General features: G+C 52.1%; 2 protein-coding genes across 3 annotated transcripts in view; both read left to right on the top strand.

The window, feature by feature from the left end:
* The window catches only part of USH1C (USH1 protein network component harmonin), a 46,439-nt gene that overhangs the window by 9,289 nt on the left and 13,428 nt on the right, over window positions 1–23,722 (top strand). Inside the window, exons 3-18 of one of the 2 annotated variants that reach the window (XM_027581472.1) lie at window positions 153–296; window positions 431–569; window positions 5,223–5,331; window positions 5,468–5,492; window positions 5,700–5,757; window positions 6,068–6,162; window positions 7,844–7,928; window positions 8,863–8,922; window positions 9,083–9,139; window positions 9,451–9,593; window positions 10,651–10,716; window positions 11,076–11,200; window positions 15,441–15,490; window positions 19,382–19,534; window positions 21,097–21,213; window positions 21,759–22,238. In XM_027581472.1, coding sequence (XP_027437273.1) covers window positions 153–296; window positions 431–569; window positions 5,223–5,331; window positions 5,468–5,492; window positions 5,700–5,757; window positions 6,068–6,162; window positions 7,844–7,928; window positions 8,863–8,922; window positions 9,083–9,139; window positions 9,451–9,593; window positions 10,651–10,716; window positions 11,076–11,200; window positions 15,441–15,490; window positions 19,382–19,534; window positions 21,097–21,213; window positions 21,759–22,238 — 1,906 coding nt within the window. Of the gene's footprint in view, window positions 1–152; window positions 297–430; window positions 570–5,222; window positions 5,332–5,467; window positions 5,493–5,699; window positions 5,758–6,067; window positions 6,163–7,843; window positions 7,929–8,862; window positions 8,923–9,082; window positions 9,140–9,450; window positions 9,594–10,650; window positions 10,717–11,075; window positions 11,201–14,285; window positions 14,360–15,440; window positions 15,491–19,381; window positions 19,535–21,096; window positions 21,214–21,758; window positions 22,239–23,722 lie in introns of both variants that reach the window. The other variant, XM_027581474.2, reaches the window with a different exon arrangement.
* Window positions 3,757–4,340, top strand: LOC113915474 (60S ribosomal protein L34-like). Its single transcript, XM_027581475.1, has 2 exons — window positions 3,757–3,942; window positions 4,176–4,340. Exons 1-2 carry the CDS (start codon window positions 3,757–3,759, stop codon window positions 4,338–4,340), a joined length of 351 nt encoding a protein of 116 aa, XP_027437276.1.

The raw sequence follows: 23,722 nt of genomic DNA, 5'->3' as shown, positions 1-23,722 counted from the left end.
GGGCTCTGGGCTTTTCAGGAGCGTTCTCTCCATTTCCAGGACCTGGACCCAGTGGGTGGGGACCCAGCCTGGGACTGCTTCCTCTGGGAACCCTTGGGTGTCAGAAGCCATGGCCATGGGTGAGGCTCCGGGTGTTCCCCGTGTCTCTGCAGAACCATGGATGTGACCGTGCTTGTGGGAGACCTGAAGCTGGTCATCAATGAGCCTAGCCGCCTGCCACTGTTTGACGCCATCAGGCCCCTGATCCCGCTGAAGCACCAGGTGGAGTACGACCAGCTGACGCCCCGGCGCTCCAGGTACAGAGGGCGCTGGCAGGCCAGAGGTAGGGGTGGGAAAGGTTACCTGGGATAGACAGGGTCACTCACTACTGGACGGGTCAGTGGTGGCAGTCAGGCCAGCACTGGGCCATCATTGACCTCTCCTGTGGCAGGAAGCTGAAGGAGGTGCGTCTGGACCGTCTGCACCCCGAAGGCCTCGGCCTCAGCGTTCGTGGGGGCCTCGAGTTCGGCTGCGGGCTCTTCATCTCCCACCTCATCAAAGACGGTCAGGCAGACAGTGTCGGGCTCCAGGTGAGCGAGCAGAGTCCAGCGGAATGGGGTGTCAGGGCCTCAGGCTTCCTGCCTCCCCGCAGAACGTGGTCACCTCACCTTTCTGAGACTTTGGGGGAGGAAGAGGCTGACACATCCGGACAGATTTTCCTCAGGCCCATAGAAATCAGGCTGCAGGCAATTGCCTGTTTTCTTCAGTCATGCTGGGAACCTGCCTGCTGCGTTTCACACCCTCCCCCCTCCCCCCGCCCACTTCCCAAAGGAGGAATATAGTTATGTCCTGGCACCTGAAGCTTTGGACATGTGGCCTTTTACTGGAGGGGAAAAGGAAATCCCAGTGTAGTGTGGTGTTTAAGAGCATAGACCCCCAGAGCCAGACTGTCCTGGCTTTTCTACTCATGAGCTATGGGACTATGATGAACTTACTTAACCCCATGCCTCAGTTTTCTCATCTATAAAATGGGGATAATGGTAACACTCCCTATCTCATCAGGTTGTCATGAGGAATAAGTGAATTCATATTATAAAGTACTTATGAAAGTGCCCAACACACAGTGCTATGTGTTTGTTAAAAGCAGAGAGGGAGAGTTAATAAACACCTATAGTGTGCCAGGCGACGTGCTCACAACTGGTTCTCATATCATCCCCATCTTACAGAGTTATAATAGTGGCTCAGAGACTTGACTAGAGTCACAGGCAGTAAGTGGCAGAGTCAGGATCTGAACTCAGGTCTCTTGACTGCCAAGCCCAGGGATGTCTCTTCAGCACCCCAGGTGCCTCTCCCTTGAGGTCCCACACCTCCGTGTCTGAGCCGAGATGGGCCGACCTCCAGATCTCGCTCCTGCTGGAGCCCAGAGCTGTGTTTTTGTATGTCCAGATTGAAGAGGCCCTCCCAGCCCCTCCCAAAGCTGCCAGCATGTTTGTTATCAGGTTGCCAAGACAGGGGCTTCAGGGGGCTCGGTTTATGGTTCAGACCCCGTGGAGCGGGAGGTGGTTAGTGGGAGCTGACAGACATTGCTTTGTTCTAAATCCGTCTCACTGCTCACCAGTGGCGGCTGAAATTTCAGCCACTTCATTACTCCTCTCCTGTGGGGCACATTTTCCAGCCCAGAAACACAGCCAGAGAAAAAACATAATGAGCTCCTCTCTTGGACCGAGGCCCTCTTTTTTTTTTTTTTTTTTCTTCAAAGGCGAGCTCTCCTCCTAGGACAAGCATTTCTTAACGATGCCTCCATGATTGGGGACATCGGGACATTTTCATGAAACTTAGAGTTTTGCCTTCCCACCTGTTTCTCAGGCTTATAAGCTGTCTTCTCTTTCTTGGGCTGACGGGCTCATCTGTCCTTTGTGCCCCTGTCCCTCAGATCGTCATTTCATGTGGCCTTCGCACAAAGGGCCTTTTGCAGGGCTCCACGCTGGAGTGTGAGCGAGAGGAAAGCTGAGAGTGTAGCCTGAGCCAGGGGCTGTGTGGGAATCATTCTGACTGCGGTCCCAAACAGGTTCCCTTTAGGAACAAGACAGGGAACCTCACTCAGAGGAGCTTGGGCAAAACGTCCGCCTCCATTCGCCTGTCTGGGGTTCACGTTTCTGGGAAGCTCTCATGCCTGAGATCTGGACAGGAGAAGATTCTGGAAGGTAGGGGAGAGACATGTTCAGACACAGCCTGGCTGGACTGAAGGCCCTGCTGATTTGACCTGTTTGGTCCATCTACCGGATATATGTTAGGTTTTTTTTTTTTCAGGTGTGTCCTGTCTGAAGCTAGGCCCTCTGTTCTGCGCAGCGTGCTCTGTCATCCAGGGCTAGAGAAGGATTCTGTGTGCCTGGGTTGTCCCAGCCATAAAATGGGCAGAGTAATCTCTGCCTTTCCTATGGGACTTGAGGTCCCCTGTGACAGGTGGCAAGAATCCAGAGAGGGCAGGATGCGGGGAACTGTAGCCAGGCTTGGCCAGGTGCCCTTCCTCTCTGCTTCCAGATGCCCAAGAGACAACGCTTGTTGTCAGTAGGGGAGACGTGACTTCAAATCCCAGCAATGCTGTACTAACCAAGTGACCTTGAGCAATTCACTTGCGTTCTCTGAGCCTCAGTTTCCTCATTTGATTAACAGAAACAAAGTTGCTGTAAAAAATGGGTGCAAGGAGTGCCTGGGTGGCTCAGTTGGTTAAGTGCCTTCGGCTCAGGTCATGATCCCAAGGTCCTGGGATCGAGCCCCGCATCGGGCTTCCTGCTCAGCGGGGAGTCTGCTTCTCCCTCTCCTTCTCCCTCTGTGCTCTTTCTCTCTCCCAAATAAATAAATAAAATCTTAAAAAAAAAAAAAAAGTGGATGTAAAGAGCTAGCCCAGCTGCTCTCCTCACATGAGGTGTCCCCAGAATCCTAGAGAGTTCTTTAGTGAGCCTCTCCCTCTGGCACCTTTTTGAGCCCCTTGCCACTCTCATCAGTCCCTGAGAAGATTGGGGTCTGTGCTGAGGTGTAGAAGGGAAGCATTCAGGTGGCAACTTCGAAAAGGTTACTCTGTAGGGATGTTGTAGACGGTGGAAGTTGGCCTAGCCGAACCCCTCGCAGGCTGTGTGCCCGCCTAGCTCCCGGACTCCCACAGAGTCAAGTTGTATCCCCCACATGTACTAACAAGTCCCCAAAGGACAGTACATGTGGTGCGAGTGAAGCCGCCAGCTGGCTTGGGCTGGCCTCAGGCTGGAGAAGAGGGGCATCCAAGATCCAGTCCCTATTTTGCAGCTAATGGCCATGTGACGTTACACAAAACATCACCTCCCTGGGCCCCAGTTTCGTCTGATGTCTGAGGATCCTTCTAGCCCTGCAGCTGCAAAGTGAGGAGCTTCAGGACTGATCCCAGAGCCAAGGCTCTTGGAAGGGCCCACAGCAGCCTCCAGCTCACCACAGATCTGTGAGCAGGCTTTCCCTGCAGGCCCGTAAGCCCCTGTCTCTCCCAATCCAATGAGGCCTAAAGTCCTGCGAGGAGGGTAGGAGTATTTAGGGCTCGGCCGGACGAATGATAATGATAGTGACTGTGTACTGATTACTGATCGTATGCCCGGTACTGGCAGGCTTTACACGGACATGCTTGCTTAGTTCTCATAGCAACCAGAGCATTTCCCCAGTTTACAGATGAGAGGAACTGAGGTTCAAAAAGTTCAAGAGACTTGCCGAAGGTCCTTTTTCCTCTTCTGGGGACAGCATCCGTAGGCATTCCGAATGCTCCGGCGTTTGGCATATCGTCGTAGGCTTTTCTACAGTACAATCTCGAACAAAATGAGGCCATCCCGAACCCCTGCTAATAGAATCATTTACCTTCAGACCAAGAAGGTTGGGAAGGCTCCAGACTTAACATGTGGCGTGTGCCCAGGCCACCTTCGAGGAGTTTGTGCTATGACACCTACAGTTCTTTTTTTTTTTTTTAAGGTGTTTGATTTATTCAAGAAAGCAGGAGAGAGAGTGAGAGAGATTGAGAGAGCTAGGGGGTAGGAGTGGAGGGAGAGGGACAAGCAGATTCCGTGCTGAGAGCAGATCCCGATGCAGGGCTGGATCTCAGGGCCCTGAGATCACTACCCAAGCTGAAACAAGAGTCGGATGCTTAACTGACTTGCGCCACCCAGGTGCCCCGACACCTACAGTTCTTAGGAGATTGTCTAAAATTAAAAAAACACATCAGCAGGGCCGATGGTGGTTCCGTGTGTGCTAAATGTGTTGGTGACAGGATCAAGCAGGCTTTCCTTGTTGAAGAGCAGAAAATCGTTGTGAAAGTGTTGAAAGCACAAAGCACAGAGTCAGAAAGCTAAATAAAAAATGAAGATTTTTTTGAGTAATAAAAATTTTAAAAAAGAGAGAGAACTGCCCAAGGTCGTTCAGCTAATAAGGATAGAAGCAGGGGTGGGGCGTCTGGGTGGCTCAGTCTGCTTCTCCCTCTGCCCCTCACCCTGCTCTCATGCTCTCTCTCAAATAAATAAAATCCTAAAAAAAAAGAATAGAAGCAGGGGTTTGAATCCAGGTCATCTGATGCCAAAGCCTTGTGTTTATTCACTGTTCTTCGCTTACTCCCAGCATTTGAATTCAGAGGTCAGGGCCGTGGCAGAGTTAAAATGTCTCCTGAGCGTCCATAGAGTGGAAAGAAAGAAATCGCGTGTGTGTCAGTGATGTGAACTTGAGTCAGGAGTCGTGGAAGTTCCTCACCCTGACTCAGTTACGGTGTCCCGGTGATTAACAAGGACAGGAGAGCCTACTCCTTGGGGCGGGGTGGGACAAAGTCCACGGGAGAGCTGGGCTTGAATCTAGGTGAAGGGTTGCTCTTTGCATGGGTTCCAGAACCTGGTGGTGACCCAGTGGGGTAAAGGGGACACTGGAGTGAGGGGACAGAGTCCCGAGTTCTAGTCCCAGCTCTGCTACCCACTCTCTGTGCCTCTCACCTCTCATGTTGGATTCCCCATCTGTAAAATGGGCCAGAAAGCCTGCTTGGACGTGTCACTATCATGGGACCCCTCAGGATGATGGAGAGTGGTTTGGTTATAACAAGGTACTAGGGAACATCCCAAGGTTTCTTCTGAGGGAAGGCATGGTCATCATCCCTTTTCCTGGAGAGCACTCCCAGAGCATCTGGTGGCAAGCCTGTCCAGCTGCCGGATGCCCCCTCAACCTGGTGCTCATTCCCTCTGTCTGTGGCCAAGGTAGGGGATGAGATCGTCCGGATCAATGGATATTCCATCTCCTCCTGCACCCACGAGGAGGTCATCAACCTCATCCGCACCAAGAAGACTGTGTCCATCAAAGTGAGACGTGAGTGAGGCCAGAGGGCACGGGGGCACTGATGGAGGGCTGGGCTAGGGTGGGGTGGGCAACAGGGTCCCCAGCTCCTGGGGGAGGAAGGGAGGGCAGAGGAGCCGTCCTTAACCCCCATGCCTTTCTCCCATAGACATTGGCCTGATTCCTGTGAAGAGGTGAGCAGGACCCTTCTCTGCAGACAGACTCTTTGCTGTGGGCTCGGGGTCCTGGGATCGGCTGCGGGGTCTGGCTTCAGCCAGGCCAGCCCTGCTCCCAGGCCAGCGGTAGCTGGAGGCTCCAGATGGGCAGATCGGGATTTGGAACCTGGCTCCTCAGACATCTCTCTCTAATGACCCCGCTCTTCTCCGTTCCCTTCCCCCCAGCTCTCCTGATGAACCCCTCAAATGGCAGTATGTGGATCAGTTTGTGTCAGAATCCGGGGTAAGGGCCAGGGCCACCTGGCAGTCTGGGTGGGGTTGTCTTCAAGGACGGACAGCCCGTCCCAAAGGGAGGGCTTGCCCCAGAGATGTGTGTTCAGGGGCTTCTGACAGGCCCCCAGGGCATCCAGAATGCCCCTGAGGGTGGTGGGCCCTCAGCCAGGCCCAGCTGGTGCAGACATGCCCCCAAGGGACATAATGGTGAGCAGTCTTACGTGGGGACAGCAGTGCTTGCTCTAAAGGGCTTTATGAAGTCAAGAGGCCACTTGTACACCTGTGGACACCCAGTGACCCCTATCCCATCCTTCCTCCAGGGAGGGCGGAGTAGCCTGGGCTTCCCTGGCAGTCGGGAAAACAAGGAGAAGAAGGTCTTCATCAGCCTGGTAGGATCCCGGGGCCTCGGCTGCAGGTGGGTGGCAGGCATGCCCTGAGGCTCGCTCCCGGCCAGTAGACACCAGTAGACCCCTAACACCTCTCCCCTTTCTCCTTGCTGCTTCTGAGGAGATGACGCTTCTTGGAGCCTGATTTCTTCCCTGAGCTTCGCAACAGCCCTCTATGGCCAGAGGGACAGCTCCAACAGGCCCATTGTACAGACGAGGAAACTGAGGCCCAAAGGCAGAGCTATGTTCCTTTGGTGGGCCCTCAAGTCACTGCAAAAGGAACCTGTCCAGCCGGTCATCTCTGTTACATTTATTAGTTTGTGGGCTTCCTGAAGTGGCAGCCAGGGAATTGCAAACAGGCATCGGGCCACGTGGGGTGTTCTTATTAATAAGCACACAGGTGCTACAGTTCTAGATCTAGGTTCCAACCCCTGCTCTGGCACCTATGAGCTCTAGAACCTCGGACTAGTCACTTAGCCAGTCTGAGCCTAGTTTCCCCCTCTGTAAATTGGGGATAAGAACACCCGCAAAACCAGTTGTCGTGAGGAGGGATGAGATGACAGAAGTAAAGGACCAGCTTAGTGCTTAGTAGGTAGTAAGCAGCTGCCAAACATTAGCTATTATTATGTAACTTTTTCATACTACTTCCATTCATTTACATTTATTCAACACTTTTCTGCCAAGCATAAGTGGTTAAAAAAAAAGTCCCTCCTTCCTAAGAGATTACACTCTAGAATGTAGTGAACGTGGAAGCCAGCCACTGAATAGTTATAGCAGAGAGTGGCAGGGACTCTGATGGAGTTGTGTTCTGCTTGTGTCAGAGATGGCAGATTGGTCTCCCGTCCTGTGCTGTTTCTAATCCATTACTGGTGGCTGCCTGGAGTACTGCAGTTGACCCTTGAATAATGCAGGGGTCAGGGGTGCTGATCCCTTGCAGCGTCCAAAATCCATGCATAACTTTTGACTCCCCCCAAATTTAACTACTAATAGCCTACGATTGCCCGGAAGCCTTACCAATAACATAGACAGTTGCTTCACACATATTTTGTGTTTTGCATATTATGTACTATATTCTTACAGTAAAGTAAGCTAGGGAAAAGAAACTGTTGTTAAGAAAATCATAAGGAAGAGAAAATACATTTACAGCACTGTATTGTAAGAAATCCATGTATAAGTGGACCCATGCAGTTCTAACCCAGGTTGTCCAAGGGTCGACTGTGCTTTGAAAAGAACTCTCAGGCTGTATCTAGGTTTGGTGGAAAAGAGTGCTGTGATCGATTAGTGATGCCTGCCACAGGTGTGGGAGGGGAAAATGACAGTACAAATGCCCTCCTTGGTGGAGGTATCTTGGGAGCACTGAGGAGGGAGCAACTAGCTGAGGCTTGGGATAGAATAAAGAGTATGGTGAGAACCTTGTAGAAGAGATAGCATTTGAGTCTTAAAGAATGACTAGGAAAATGCTAGAAAGAAGAAACAGCATGTGCCATATATTGGGTGAGGGATTGGGTATTGGGGAATGACAAATGGTTTTTTTGTGGCTGTTGCCACAGGGAAATGAGGCTGGACAGGTAACCAACAGAGTACCACGGGTAACTGATCCTCGTGGGTGACCTGGATCCTGAGGGGCCAGAGCACGGGACAGGACATTGAGAATGAACAATGCTACAGGGATGAGCAAAGCCTCACCCGCTTTTCCCATCTCTTCCATAGCATTTCCAGTGGGCCCATCCAGAAGCCCGGCATCTTTATCAGCCACGTGAAGCCTGGCTCCCTGTCTGCCGAGGTGGGGTTGGAGGTGAGCGACCCTGGGACAGCCCCAGTGGGGTGACAGGTCAGACGATGATCACACAGTGACAGAGGCACGGGCCTTCCTGCACAGGGCCTCTCTCAGCGGCCACTGGCTGACGATTCCTACCCACCCCAAGGGAAAGCTTCACCTTTGACATTTCCCCAGTCTTCTCCAGCCCTGAGAGGCTTTGGTCCTGAGCTTGGGAATGTAGTAATAATAATTGACATTCACTGAGTGTTTACTGGGTAGGACATTGTTCTAAGCTCTTTAAAATTTATAAGAACGCTGAGAATTAGGTACTGTCACTGTTCTCATTTCACAGATGGAGAAACGGGGACCTGCAAAAAGTGTGTGATTTTTCCAAGATCATGTACCTAGTGTGATAGGGCTGGGATTCAAACCTAGGTGGTCTGGTGCCAGAGCCAGAACTCTTACTCTCTACTCTGGACAAGTTACTCCTGTTTCTGTGCTTCGGTTTCCTCTCCTATGAAATGGGGGCAAATAGCCTTCCTTCTAGGGTCATTTTGTGGATTAAGTGAATTCATACATATGCTTCACACTGTGCCTGGCACATAGTAAGGGATTGACGAATGTTAGGTAGTATACAAATTATTATTATGTCTCAACACAGCCTCTGCTATATGAGAAACCCAAAGGCTCCTATGTCTACAAACTGAGTTTTAAAAGCAAATGTCATAAATTAAGCCAAAGGAATGAACCTCTAAGGGTATAATAGTTGACAGTTGATAGAAGATATTTGAGATAGAGGCGCCCTGAGAGGATACTAAGCTTTCTAACTGCTGTGTTCATCAGGAAGAATTGAGGTGCAGCCACTTGAAGACTCAACGTCTGACCCTGGCCGTCAGGGGAAGCCCTTCCTGCAGATGAGTGAGTTTACAGATAGTGTAAACACGCTGATCCCTCTCCATTTCTCCACCAGACGGGGGACCAGATTGTCGAAGTCAACGGCATCGACTTCTCCAACCTGGACCACAAGGAGGTGAGATGCGGGGTCTTCAGCTGCTGGCCGGTATCCTGTCTGCCCTTCACTTCTCTTGCGCCTACCCCTGCCATGGGGTCTGAGACCATCTGTGCTCTCTAGAGGCCTCGACTGCTCCGGTCTGTCAGGCTTCAGCCAACTGCCCACTTGCCCCCCTCAGGCCGTGCACGTGCTGAAGAGTAGCCGCAGCCTGACCATCTCCGTTGTAGCTGGAGCTGTAAGTCCAGAATGACGTGGTAGGGAGCCCCCGAACTCCTGACCTCCAGCCCCAGCCATTCAGACCCCCGCTGTCTGCCACACACTCCTGGAAAAGGCCAGAGGGTCTTCATTCCTGAAGCTCTGACAGAGCGGAAGGAGAGATCTCTGCCCAGCCAGGAGAAGCTTGCTCAGAGACCACAGGAGCCACAGTGCCTGACTGTGGGGCTGTGGTGATAAGAAGACAGCCTGCATCTCGGTCCCCAGGGCTGTGGTAGTGGATGCCCACGTTCCCTGGGAGGCTGAGCAAGGGGCCTCTTTTCGCTCCCTGAGGGCCGGGAGCTGTTCCTGACAGACCGGGAGCGGCTGGAGGAGGCACGGCAGCGGGAGCTCCAGCGGCAGGAGCTTCTCATGCAGAAGCGGCTGGCAATGGAGTCCGACAAGATCCTCCAGGAGCAGCAGGAGATGGAGCGACAGTGAGTGGCGTGTGGCCAGCCGGGCCTCCCCAGAGCCCCTTCCCCTCCCCCCGGGGTGTCCTGGGCCGGCTTCATCCTGCCCTCCCCGCCCGTGGCCTGTCCTCAGATCACATCGGTTCAGTGGTGGTCGGTGCATCCACCCCTTGCCTCCAGACCGCCAAGCTCTTCCCTTGTAGCTGAGGAGAGCCCCTGACTTCCAAAACCCAGGAGTATGGAAAATGAGGATGCTACTAGCAATAGCTAACGTTCGTTGAGTATCGGTCATGTGGCTGGCATTGTGTCAGGGCCTTGTTTATGTTTTACTTAATCTCCACAATAGTTCAGGAGGCTAGATGGTATTAACCCATTTTACAGGTGAGGAGACTGAGAGGTCTTAACTCAGAGAGGTTAAGCCACTTGTGAACCAAGGCACATATGGCCAAGCTGGGATTCACACCTGTCCGAGATAATAAGGCCCCCTCTTCCCAGGCTTGGTTGAGATGCTGGACCGAGAAAATAAATGTAGTGAGCAATTCACACACAGAAGAAAAAAAAAAAACTACCGTCAAAGTCCAAAGCCAGATACGTCCTAGGAATGTAAAAAGAATTTGGAAAGGAAGGTGGATAGGATCTCTGCCTCTTCCCCATCACAGAATTAGCCTGGAGAATCAGCCCTGGTGGTACCTCTGCCCATTGGCCCGGCCCTGACCAGCAGCCCTGACTACATGGGCTCTGGGGCCCTCCTCCCAAAGGACCTCCCTCCAGCCAGGCCCTGCCTGTCCTCAGTCACTTTATCTAAGTATTTGGAGGTGGACATACAGAGTGTGGCGTGCGTTGATCTGCCTCCCATCCTGGCAGCACAGAATCTCTGCTCATCAGTGCCAGACGAAACCACACCAGAGCCCAGGGCCCGGATTTTGTTGGACCTGCTTCCCCGGCATCCAAATCTGGTCCAGGCATCCTCGGAAGGTTGCCTGGAAGAAAGATTTTAAACCTTTTTCAAATCAGGAATTAGCTACAAGAAGAGTTAACTTCTCTCACACGGACTCCAACATGCCAATCTGAATTTGTGTTTCAGAAGGAAAAGGGAAGTTGCCCAGAAGGCAGCAGAGGAGAATGAAAGATACCGGAAGGAGATGGAACAGTGAGTGTCCAGGTCCACATGTCTGCACACCCCTGTCTGTGTCAGGTTTGTGGTGGGCCAGAGGCCACCTCCAGGCCCACTTTGCCTGGCGCTCTTGTACCCTGCTGGGTCCTCCTTTATTTGTGGCCATTCTGTAGACCTAGGAGAGCCCGCCGCGTTGGGGTAACTGGAGAACGGTCTTGTCATCCCCAGGCTGGCATTGCCACTCACTGTAGACTACAAGTACCAGGGTCTGTGTCTTCTTCACCGCAGCTAGAGCCGCGTGGCCTCTCCCCAGGCTGCGTAGGGCTTCCCAATAGGCAGATGGTGGGCCTACGGAAGTCCTGACCCCGATCACAGGCGTGAGGACCTTATTTCAGGATTCTAGAAGAGGAGGAGAAGTTTAAGAAGCAGTGGGAAGAAGACTGGGGCTCAAAAAAACAGCTGCTCTCACCTAAAACCATCACCGCCGAAGTGCACCCAGTACCCCTTCACAAGCCTAAGTGTACGTATCGTGTGCCGGGGGAGGGGGCTTCCTGGGGCTGGGGGCTTGGGGAGTCTCCGGACAGAGATGCCGGTCTTCCTCCACTCACCACCGCCTCCCCAGGTGAAGAGCCCATGGCTCCCTGGGGGCTGCATTTTCTTCATGGAGAGGCAGCCTTGTGCCAGGGTCCTGGGGTGGGCGGGATCTGTCTGCCCCCTTGTCCCTGGGGCCAGGCTCTCCCCCACGACACAGACTCAGGCAGGTGGACCTCTCCGCATGCCCTTGGGCTCTGACCAGCGAGTGGAGAGCTGTGGCAAAAGCGAGCGGCTCCTGGGATCATCATCTCGGTTTGCTGGGTGTGGTGTCCACATCGCCCCCCAGTTCTGAGTCAGAGCTGGGTGCAACGGCCGCCAGAAAGAGGGGAAGCGCTCATGTTGGCGAGGACTCTGGTGGTCCAAGGCTGATGGGTAACTGTGGGGAGAGCTTACCTGAGGCACCCCTGCCACCTGCATCCCTGTGTGTGTGCTAGGGTCACAGCCCTTCAAGGACGGAGTCCGGGAGAGGACTGAGACCCCTCCTGGGCCCACCATGCGGCCATCCTGGGGCCTCAGCTCCCTCCGCCCTTCACACCTCCTTTCTTCACCTGTCCCGGGTTATCTCATCTCCAATTTCAGGGCGGGCCTCCACCACCTGCTCCCCTGTCAACCCCAACTGCCCGGATGTCTCTTCACGGGGCAGCTCACACCACCAGGGCAAAGTGGGGGCTCAAGCTCTGTGCTTGAGCCAGTGGGCTGGTGGTGGGAAGCCAAGCAAGGTAGCTTGGGGGCCGTAGCAACCACGAGTCCAGGATTCCGGATTGAGCTTTACTCTCACTTTACGTGACAGAGGGCCAGTTCTACTGCAGCTGAGAGTGCTCAGCTGACCTGGGAACCTCTAGAGATGGGGTGAATCTACACCTAAGAACCGAATCTCCATCTCTGCTCTGTCACAGCCATTTGGGATATTGTGATGGGGTCTGGACAACTCTGGCCCCAACTTTGGAGCATACCCGAGCCCTAGAGGGACATCATCTTGCCAACACAGGCCACTTGGGTCAACGAAGAGGTTGGGCAGGGCATCTGGATGGTTCCATTTCACCCCTCCCTGGATGCAGGGCAGACATCTGCTAGTACATTCCTTCCTGGCAGTGGGGCAGGATGTCATCTCTGGGTCTTCTCTGAAGGACAAAGCAAGCTCTCATCAGCCTCCCCCGCCCCCCCCCACCACAACATTTGGTATTAGCTGAGGATGTGCCCAGAGCTAAATTCCTGGTGAATAATCTGTGTTTTAGACAGGGAGCTAATTTGCTCTTATGAGTGAAACAGGAGCTTCAGAAGGAGAGAAATCGATTTTAATTGCTTCTCGTGAAAGTAATCCCAGTCCATTTAGTACCTTTCTAGAAATTGGGTCTTGGCTTCAGAGCAAACACACCCTCTCAGGAACTATAAAAAATAAAAACCCTTTCTCTAGCTAGCTATTTATTTAGTGCTCTTAAACCAAATCAATCTTCTTGAATAAAAGGAGTAAGAACTTTCCCTTTGCTTGAGGATATAAATGTTTTCTAAGGGAGTGCATGAAGCAATGGGATTGATGCCCCAAGCCTGCCTGCCTGAGCTGGGGCAGTTCCATCCATCTCCACATGCACCGGCGACTTCATCTCGTTTGGATGTAAGTCAGGAAATGCAGGAAGGCCTCCGAGCCAGCTCGGTTCTTGCCTCTCTCCCCATCCCTGGGAGGCTGGAACAGTCCCTGTTGTGCTGGGCCAGCAGGGACCAGGTCACCACCACCTCCTCCCTGGCCACTCTTCAGCTTGGGGGCCCAGGTAGCCAATAGGGTTTACCTGCCTCAGGGGGTTGTGCCTGTGAGGGGTGGACCACACATTTTTGAACAGACGAGAAAGAATGTGGGGCATCTCTTGCCTGGAAAAGGGAGCCCCTCATCCTAATGATGTGGGTGGGACTTGCTGCTCCTCTCACCACCACCTGTCCCAGGGGAACAGCCGCCTCCCCATGGACGACCCAGTAGAACCCCAACATTCTGCTGAGCCAGGACAGATTGTCAAGAGGCCCCCAGAAGAGCTTTCTTTAGCCCCAGCAGTGAGGGAGGGGGTTTTCGAAGGATCCTAGAGCTGGAAGGAGCCTTGGGAGATGAAGAGGTTTTAAATAAGATATTTCTAGGTTTTTCTCCCCATCAAGGACCCCATCTATTAGCCTCCACCCCCAATAGACCCCATGGTTTAGAAGTTGAGGTTTTTCCTATCACACCATTAATTAGTCATTTGTTTTCCTTTTATTAAGTAGTCATTCTTGCTTGCAAGAAAGCATCAGTGTTCCACTGTTGAGTAAACATAAACTGAGCCAAAAGCAAAGGAACTTAACTTACAGCCTTTTCATAGATGGATGGGCAAGTTCTTCTAATTAATACTTGAAATATTAATAAGCAGCTCACAGCAGACTCCTACACTCCCTTCCACAATCCTAGGGAGGCCAAAGTCCAGGTTGGAAGCCACTGGAATGGATGATTTGCTAGTCTCCACGTGATGTCAAAATTCATGTCTTCCTTACCACATGTCTCCCCTTTACTCTTTGGAATCTCCTCACCTCCTCTGGATCCCCAACCTTGCCCACATAGCTCTGACATTCCCCCAGGAACCCAGAGTTCCCAAGGCGGTAAGAAGCAGCCAGGAGGACCTGTTCTTCCATTGTAAGCCCTTGGCACCAAAACATGTATAATATTCAGATGTTCCCATCCCCTGTCCCTCACTTCCCAAGTGTCAAGTGGAATGCCCTGCAAAAGGTTTCTCACTTGACTGTCAGATCAGAGGCCCCTGTTGTTACCCCATTTTACAGATAAGAAAACTAAAGCTACCGAGGTTGAGAGCACTGCACGCACCATCCCAGAGCAAAGCAGTCTGGCCTGGGCATCTGAACCCCTTTCCTGCCCCTGACCTCACCGTTCCCGTAGAGGAAGCTGGCCGTAGGTCATTAGGCTCCTGGGAAGCACCTCTGGCATCTTGGTCTCCCGAGTCCCTCTTGGTTCACCAGCTTCCTCCTCTTTTCCTGGGTAGCTGATCAGGGAGTGGAGCCTGAGCTTGAGCCAGCAGACGATCCGGATGGAGGCACGGAGGAGCAGGGAAAGCAGGTTTGCAGCCCCCGCTTTGTTCCCTAGCCTTGCTGCTCCGCTTGCCCTGCCCGCCGCCTCCTGCTAGCCTTGCAAGACACCCAGCTCTAAGGGGCCAGCACGTGGTGGGGACCGCTGGAGGGTGCAAAGCTCCTGCAAGCCCAGCTTAACCCAAGAACTGCACGCAAAACCTGAGGACGGGCCTGGTGACCGGGCTGACACGTCCGCTGATGCACACCGAAACAACTGAACCGGTGTTCAAATATTTAAGTACTGCCCGAGCCCAGGTCCTTCCTTTGCTGCTCTGGCCTCTCCCTCAGGACTCCCTAGATATCCCCGAGATCCAGTAAGTAAGTGGGTAGTGCTTGATCCCGCAGAAGGCTTTCAAGATCCTGTTCTAGAACTCAGGCTGGTCAGGGTGGGTGATTATTTAAGGGATCACTGCTGGCCCAGGGAGCTTGAGGTTCGAGGTGTTTCCGTGTCATTCTGTGGCCTGGGGAAAGCAAGGGGCTGGTGCCCTGGTGATCTGGCTTTTCTGTGGCGGTTCTGCCCACTGCAGCCTGAGCTGCGTTTCCCAGAGCCGACCCCGGTCATTGCCTTCTCTCTCAACATCGACAGGGGAGCACATGGGCTGCACCACGAGACAAGGCAGTGTTGTTCTGCGTGACAGCAGTTCTAGGCAGAGCCCCAGGCTTGCTTTTGTCTCGAGCTGTTTCTTGGCTGGAGGGACTAGCCATCAGTCAGGAGCAGCCCTGTTCTCTCTGAGCAGGGCTCTGGGTTCACAGACTGCAGCAGAAAAGCTCATCCTCCCATGAGGGCTGTCTCTGGTTTTCTGGCACTGACTTCTGAAGCCAGTGTCCCGGGGAGAAGCAGGTTGGCAGAGCCCTTCTCAGGCAAGCCTGGGGCCTGCTCTGTAACCCAGGTGAGGCCAGGTGAGTGGAGAGTCAGACCGAGGGTGCGGTCCTCCTGTCAGGTCCGCCAGTGCTGTTGTCCGTCTCACAGACCGACGTGCTCCCTGCGGTCCCGACTCTGGGCTGCCGCCTGTGGACGCCCTGGCCGAGCGGAACTGCGGCTCATCTCCTTGTTCTCTGTGTTCTTATAGCCTTTGGGTGGTTTTATCGTTACGATGGCAAATTCCCAACCATCCGCAAGGTAGGATGCGAGGCTGAGTGCTGTGCCATGTGCCACTAAGTTTGCTGTGGGTTTTGGCCTTTCCGAGCCTTGTTTCTTTTCCTGTGAACTCTAACCCGTGTGACCCGACCCGTTCACTTGGAGGGCTGACCCTGTCCGCGCCTCCCTGTCAGGCTGACGTCAAAGGCCCGGGCTCTGTCACAGAAGCATTGTCAGGGGGAAAGGATTCAGCGGGCGACACCCGCCCGGGTACCATCTGGCATCGCCTGGATCAGCATCAGCCCCAGGAGGCACAGGGCAGGGGCAGGGCCATGGCAGGAAGCTTCTACTTTGTTCCTCTGTCAACTAGAACCAGAGGCCAAGACCAGAAGCCACGGGCAGACAGTGGCATAGCAGGCTGGGTATACACGGCACAGGTTACAAGACCAGCCGTGCCAGACAGAGATTGGCTGCCAGGCAGGGATTTGCCGCCTCGAGTTGAGATGAAGAGCCACACCAGTCCCAACTCCGTCCTGGAAATATCTACATGTGCTAGGATAATGCATTTTTCTGGTCTCTGGGGCCTTGAATTTTCTCTCTAAATCTTATTACTGCATCTGCAGGCCCCTGACACTCTCGTCCTTTTTCTTTCGAAATCACTTTGGCATTTGATTATGAAAACGCCACTGTTAATATCTGTACATTGGATATTTGAAAGGACTTGGCATTTGGAAATCAGGCAACAGCATAAATCTGGGTGAACTCATTTAGGTGTTACCACTCGACTGGGTCTTTCTCAAGGGATGTCGGTTCCCCTGGAAACCACAGCAGTGGCAGCTGGGTGACCTTGATGATATGTAGCTTCTCCTTGCCTGTAAAATGGGAATACCTGATGTTCCGGAAACAGCTACCCCCTTCCTCCAACTCGATACTGTTGTAAAATAATAGACGGCAATATTATTCCTGACAGAGGTTGACATCTTTACCTAGGAACACAAATCATGATTTATATGACATTGGATCAGCTTAGGACAGAGCACCACGGGGGATTCCTTTCCACACTGCCATGGTCTCAGAAAGGACTCAGTCTCAGAAGACTGTCTTTTTCATCCTACAGCCTGACTCTGTGGCTTAGGATGTGTCATCGGGTTAGATTTCTAATTCTCCTCTATGCACTCTCTATTAGAACTCACCTAGAGAGGACGGCACGCACACATACACATGCACACACACAAGATTTTACTGGGAAAAATAATTTAAAGGAGATGGATGGGTAAAATCTTCTCCAGGTGCTAATAACCAGCCAGATTTAAGAGAACAAGTGTCTCCTCCACACACAGACCTCCCACAGGAAACCATGCCGCTTGGAAATTGCTGTGGGTAAAGGAGACCCGTTCTCCTCTATTCATTAGTTCAGTATAACCGAATAGCTAGTATTTTTGTTTTCATTTCATTTCCAAAAGAGAGAAAGATTGCTTCCAGGTAGAAGCAAGAGCATATCCACCCCAGCTGTCTTTCCTTTCGGCCCAGACCAAAAGGACTATTCACCGTGAATTTAAGTGACAGCTAAAAGGAAAACAGAATCACATCCCTCGTGCTGGCTCTGAAATTCCACTGTCACTTTCTCCAGAGCCTGTGACACGCCTTGCGTCCCAGCAGCTAGAACACGAAGTCCCCAGGTAATTCACGTGGCTGTCTATGGCCATGATCGGCAATGCACAAAATTGCCCTTATTTGCAAAGATAAAGATCCAATGTCTTATTCCTAACCCAGTAGTAGGTCCCTCTGGGGCTCATGGTCCCCAGGCCTGTGGCCCCACCAAGTCTGCATCAGAGCCTGAAGGGTGCATGGTTCTGACTAAGCCTTTCACTAGAGATGCTTGAGTAAAACATGCAAACCAGCCCTACTTGCAGGAGCCCACTGTCCCACAGGGGAGATGGATTCACATGCAACTGAGTAACCTATATATTGGGCACCAGTATGAGGTCCGTAGACAATGCTATGGGATAATTTAACCTCCTGCATCAGTAAAGAGGTGCTACTTTTTTGGAAATGGGACAGAAACTGTCACATCTGCCTGCACCATCCAGGAGCCCTGGCTCTAAAATCTTAGCAGTGATAGTTTTGGGTTTTTTTTTTTTTTTTTGCGGGGGGAGGCTTGTTGTTGTTTTTTTTTTTTTTTTAACCAACAGAATGGCCATTCCTATCATGGTGGTACCTGTGAGAAGTCATGTCCTTATTCTAGCAAGCTACCATTAGGCAGAATGTTCTTGGCTCCACTTGGGGGAATTGTTGTCTGATCTATAATATGATGGCAGGGTTCATCTATCAACCCAGCCAAGAGTACAATGAACATGGTAGGCAAGGAACCAAGCAGGACTCCGAAGAAGTGAGAATCATTTTCTCAAGTAGTTCATAAGACTGCTCTGGGGGGGTGGGCCTCTATCCCCAAGATAGGGGACCATCTCCAAAGCACATTATCTGTGCATGGAAGTAGGGGTTGTCTTTAGGAGGGGAGGCAGGATAACTCAGTCATAGGTCCAGAACTACACTCCCAAGTCTTTCCAGCTGTGGACAAAGTTTTATGTCCGGTGCTGAGAAACTCAGTTCTTCATTCCTGCCCTTAGATGCTGGGATGATTCAAGAATTCTGAGAGAAGACCCCTTGTTGGGGTGGGAGTGAGCTCTGTGAACAGATTTCCTCCTCCCCACAGAAATACCCCAGAATGCTGACTCTCTCTGCTGTCCCCTCTCCTGAGTGCTAATTCTGTCCTTTGTGCTGTGTGTGATGGGGCTGATGCTCCCTCCTGCCATCACCCCAGGTGCTGCCAGCTCACCCGGGCACAGGGGAAAACTTGTAGGACCTGGAAGACTCAGGTCCAGATCCTGGCACCACCACTGACTAGATGTTTGACACTGGGCAAGGGTTTTCACCTCTCTGAGCCCTGGCTCCTTCATCAAGAGAGTGAGGATAATACCTACATATGAGATAGTCAACATAAATCCCTTAGCACATAAGCAGTCCATAAACATTAGTTTTCTTCCTTCCTTATTCCTTGGCTTCCTTGCAACCCCATGGGAGGAGCAACCAGGAAAGTAGGTTTTATGGGTCCAATTCCACCAGGAAAGATAAGGAGTCTGTTTGCTTGGTATCTCCTATCCCAAATCCTCTCGAACCTTGACAGTCAGTTTAAAGCAGTGAGGCCATCCTCTTTCCCCACCCTCATCTCCTAGTCCTTTAGTTTCTGGCTAATGCTTAGTTCAGAGGGCCTCCACAGGATTAAATAGTCTGCAGCTTAAGCATCAGAGCAAAATCTGATGTTCCTCGCTCTGGGCTCCCAGGTCTGAGGCTGGCTCCCACCTCCTGCAGCTTAGGATCTCTGCAAATGAGGCTCACCACCTCGCCCACATTTTCTGTAGAATCTCCCAGGATATATCTCTGTTGCCTAAACACGAGATACCTTTCTTTCCAGATAATGGAGAAGGCATGTGCCTAGATACTAGAACCTAATTCAGTGTATTTTATTTATACCATGCTTTCATGTTTATAAAGTTGTTTTGTAGATGTTATTTTATTGGCTCTGATGGCAAGCCTGTGGAGCAGGTATTTCTTCTGTTTTGGAGATGAGGTGAATCAAGCCCAGAGAGGTCAAAGAACTTAGCCAAGGTCACACAGCTGGCTAGGGAATGAGTAAGCTGGTTCTTCTGGCTGGCACAGGGCATGTGTTTCCCACTCCACAGTGGGTAGCAGCAGTTTGCCTGCCCTACACCTGAGGTCCAGTGCCCAGTGCAGAGGGGCAGAGTTGGGGGAGGGGCTCAGCACAGGGTTGTTTTCTGGTGCAGTCTGTGGACTGAATGCCCTGTTTGCTGTGCTGTGTCAGCGTCAACACGACCTCGTAACCCTTGTCATGTAAACACTGCCACATCTGCTCAGAAAGGAAAGGATAAGAAGAAAGCCAAGTACGACAGCCTGCAGGAGTTGAGAAAGAATAAGAAGGAACTAGAGTTTGAGCAAAAGCTTTACAAAGAGAAAGAGGAAATGCTGGAAAAGGAAAAACAACTGAAGATCAACCGGCTGGCCCAGGAGGTATGTGTCCTACTCAGAGGCCAGGTGAGCGTCCCAGGGCACAGCTTGGTTATTCCCCACCAAGCTCCCAGGGAACCAGCTGGAGTTGTTTTCCCCAAGTGGAGTCCAGGGATGGAGTGGGCCCTGCCCTTCCGCTCAGTCTAGAACGTGGGATCATTCCATCTGCCCAGGATCAAGGAGACTAGCCTCTGGCTTAGGTGTATGTTTGGAACAGACACTAGACTCCTTGCTCGGGTATGGGTCTGAGGCTAGCCTCTCTGCCCAGATTGTCACACTTAGGTTAACCCTTCACCCACCTGACTAGAGGTTTGAGTCTGTCTCCTCCATCCCAGCCCCACCAGAGTATGAGTCCAAGGCTAGGCCTGGCCAGCCTAGGGGTGGCTATGAGGTCTCCCTCCCTAAGTAGAGTAAGACCCTAAGGCTAACCCCTCTGCCTGGATTGTAGAACTGAAGTTAGCCTTCCATCCATTTATCATCAGGTCCGAGTCTGTTTGGCCCCTCTACCCAGGTTATGAGTCCAAGACCAGACTTCCCTAACCTGCCTTGGCTCTGAGAGTATGGGTGTGAGGCTAAAACCCCTTTGTGCAGATGTGGTGTCTGAAGCTATTCCCCAATGAGGGTGAGGCTGCTTCCATCAACATAGAATGCATCCAGGGGCTCCTGGGTGGCTCAGTCGATTAAGCGTCTGCCTTCAGCTCAGATCATGATCCCAGGGTCCTGGGATGGAGCCCCGTGTTGGGCTCCTGCTCAGTGGGGAGTCTGCTTCACCCTCTGCCCCTCCCCACTGTTCATGCGTGCTCACTCACGCTCTCTCTTTCTCCCAAAAAATAAATAAAATTAAAAAAACAAAACAAAACATAGGATGTATCCGAGGCTGGACCTCTTCAACCTGGAAATGTATCTAAGGTTGTCCCCTTCAAGACATGACAAAAGCAATCATCCAGCATGAGTAATTCCTATTTCCTAGGTGAGTTGGGTGACCTTAACTCCCTAACTATTGGAGATGTTATTCGTTCTGCTTCTCTTTAATGCTTCCATGAATCAGAATGCCAAGCAGATTAGATTACAAAACCAGAGTAATCCTGGAAAATGTGAAGTGCATTAGGTCTGGCATTAGGAACGAATAAGCTACAAAATTAAAAATAAAATCCAACTTGTATTTCTGAGGACAAGGCAGCCTAGAGGGGGGAAAAAAGAGCAAAGTTAAACTTTTGGAATATGCTAGGAGCCTTAAAAAAGGACCACTGGAAAATCACAAGAGCCTCAGTGTTCGTGCGGACCCTGGGAGCTTAATCCCGACTAGTTCCACACCATGCACGAGCCCCTCCTCTGATTTGGCCTACAGGTGCTGTTAGTCCACCTGATTCCCCAGCACCCTCTCCCTCTTAATTTCCGCCTCTTCTGGGGCCAGGTGGAATAAGCCAGGGTCTTTTCCTGGAGAGTGGACCCACCCACAGTACTTTCTAAAGAAGTGTTTCTCTGCTGCTGATCTGAGTGTGCCACCCCCATGGGACGCAGTGTGCTCTTTGTCCTCACCTTTTTGCACTGTCCTTGGGTCCTAGGTGTCCGAGACAGAGCGGGAAGATCTTGAGGAATCGGAAAAGATTCAGTATTGGGTGGAAAGGCTCTGTCAGACGCGCCTTGAGCAGATTTCCTCTGCTGATAATGAGATGTCAGAGGTAACAGAGCCCTTCTTTCCCCAGAGGCCCTCCTGCTGCCTTCAGAACGACCCACTCTGGGGACAGCGGGAGGCAAGATGGCCACCCGCCAGCCTCCGTGTCCGGGGCCGCCCCTACCAGCCCACTCTGCCTGGCTCTCTTGGGGAGGGAGACAGACCTGTATTTCTGGGCTTATCTCCAGAGTGACCACTATGTCCAAGCTCATCTGAGATGGTCTCCGTTAGGCATGTTGTCCTGGAGTCATTGCTCAGAGTGCCCCTCTCACTCTCAAGTCTGTTCCAGTTTAGATGATAACCTGTACGGTCACCTCACTCTTCACCCACATGTGGCATACCTTAGCACCATCCTGCATTTGGGCACTCCCTCCTAGCCACTTGGTGTGGGCTCACCTGAGCACCTAGGTGACAGAGAAGCGATACCCCCATGATTCTGGTTTGTGGGTGGTGGGTCTCCAGCAGCAAAAGAAACAGAAAAGCATTATACTCAGTGTATTGTGAAGTGGAGCCCTAGTCAGACAATTACAGAACTTCCTTGCAACCCCCCAGATGACCACGGGGCCCCCGCCTCCCCCACCTTCTGTGTCTCCCCTGGTCCCACCCCTGAGACGCTTCGCAGGCGGGCTGCACCTCCACACCACTGACCTGGATGACATCCCCTTGGACATGTTCTACTATCCCCCCAAGACTCCCTCCGCCTTACCCGTGATGCCCCACCCTCCACCCTCCAACCCATCCCTCAAGGTCCCTGCACCCCCTGTCCTTCCGTCGTCAGGCCATGTGTGTGCCCCATCTTCACCCTGGGTGCAACGCACTCCACCCCCCATTCCCATCCCTCCCCCACCATCTATTCCCACCCAAGACCTGACTCCTACCCGCCCGCTACCCTCGGCACTGGAAGAGGCACTGGGCAACCACCCCTTCCGTGCTGGGGACACAGGAGATCCAACAGAGGACTGGGAGGCAAACCACAGTGGGAAGCCCACTAACTCCCCTGTTCCTGAACGGAGTTTCCCACCCACCCCAAAGGTATTGCTCCTGTTCCGCATGCTGTGCTGCAAAGCAGAAAGTGTGGGCAGGGCTGCTGTTGTTTCCCCCCACCCTCCGCTGCTCTCACCAGCGGAGACTGGAAGAAACATCACTCCAACCCATTTTCCAGGCATGAGCTCCCAACCCGCATGCTGAGGTCACCCTGCATGTGCGTGGTTTCTACTGATTTTGAAGTACTATCCTGTATGGTGAATTGCCTGTGATACTTGTGATGAGCAACTGTATATCCATGTCTGTTGGTTTCTCTTTGCTCCTCTTGGCTAGTACGGGCTGGTAACATTCCCTATGGTACTTGCAAGGCTGCGTTACTGAATAACCAGAGCTCTAGGTCACAGCCAGTCACTTTTCGATATAAGCTCAGAAAACCGGGAATATGGGAAATGAATCCCAGGTTAACCAGGGGGAAAGGAGGGGAGAAGTGGCGGAGCAGTGTTAGGATCTGTAAATGAAGTGACAACACTGTTTGGTGTAGTGTTAAGACATTACAATGCCATTTTCTATGGAGTTAGCCAATTCCATTGGCTTGAAGTATAATACCCAGAACTTTCTGGCCAGCTTCCAGCTACTGAAAAAATGAAGACAAAGAGTACCTAGAAATCTCCAAATTTCCTATAAAAAGACTAGGTTTCCCTCCCCCGCCCCACCTTGGATGTCAGGAGGCTGAACAGTGACCTTTCTCAAAAAAACATATTTCTTATTAGTTGTTCTTAATCCCAAGACTATTTCGGAAGAGGCAATCCCCAAGGAAGATATGGAGCTCTGATCCCGTGGAGGGACAAACAAAATATTCCTCTGCTGCAGTAGCTGTGGGGCCAGGCTTGAGTCAGAGTTAAAAGCAGCTCACGTCAGCTAAGGGTGAGAGCTTTGAGAGAGGGCAGTCAGTAGTACCTCATCTGATTTTTATTAACCTTCCATGCATGGATTTGAGGCCCAGCATGAAGAGCAGAATAAGCATTTCAGAGCATTCAGGAGAGCTTGGGGGAAGGTGGAAGTAAAGAAAGTGCTAGGCACCAACAAGGAGGCAGCTTCTGGCAGAGGACTCTCAGGGGGACTCCTTCTAGACCTCTGTTGGACCTTGCAGCTCTGACAGAGATGTCTGTCCGTTCCAGAGGCTGTCTTGTCCTAGAGCTCAGCCAGGAGCAGGTTTACAGGGGGCTGAGTTAGGCTGGCACAGAGGGTCATATCCTTCTTGTGAGTCCCCCTTATCAAGATGGGCAGCAGCTTTTCCTTGACAAATGTGATTCAATAAGCATTGATTGAGCACTAGCCTTGTATCTTTGTGTGAGGAGAAGGGGAGCTTGGAGCCATGCTGCAGGGGACAGTGAGGAAATTGGCACACCCGTGCTTTCCCGGACTTTGCTGTCTGAAGGATGAGCAGCTGAGCAGACACGATTCAGCTATAAAATGGCCCAGGGCAGGTGCTATGGGGAGGATTCATTCTAATGGGAGGTTGAAGGAACCTC

The sequence above is a fragment of the Zalophus californianus genome, chromosome 11, assembly GCF_009762305.2.
Source record: "Zalophus californianus isolate mZalCal1 chromosome 11, mZalCal1.pri.v2, whole genome shotgun sequence".
Lineage (NCBI taxonomy): Eukaryota > Metazoa > Chordata > Mammalia > Carnivora > Otariidae > Zalophus > Zalophus californianus.
The sequence above is the reverse complement of the archived record's forward strand: the minus strand, read 5'-3'. Positions and strand labels throughout refer to the sequence as shown.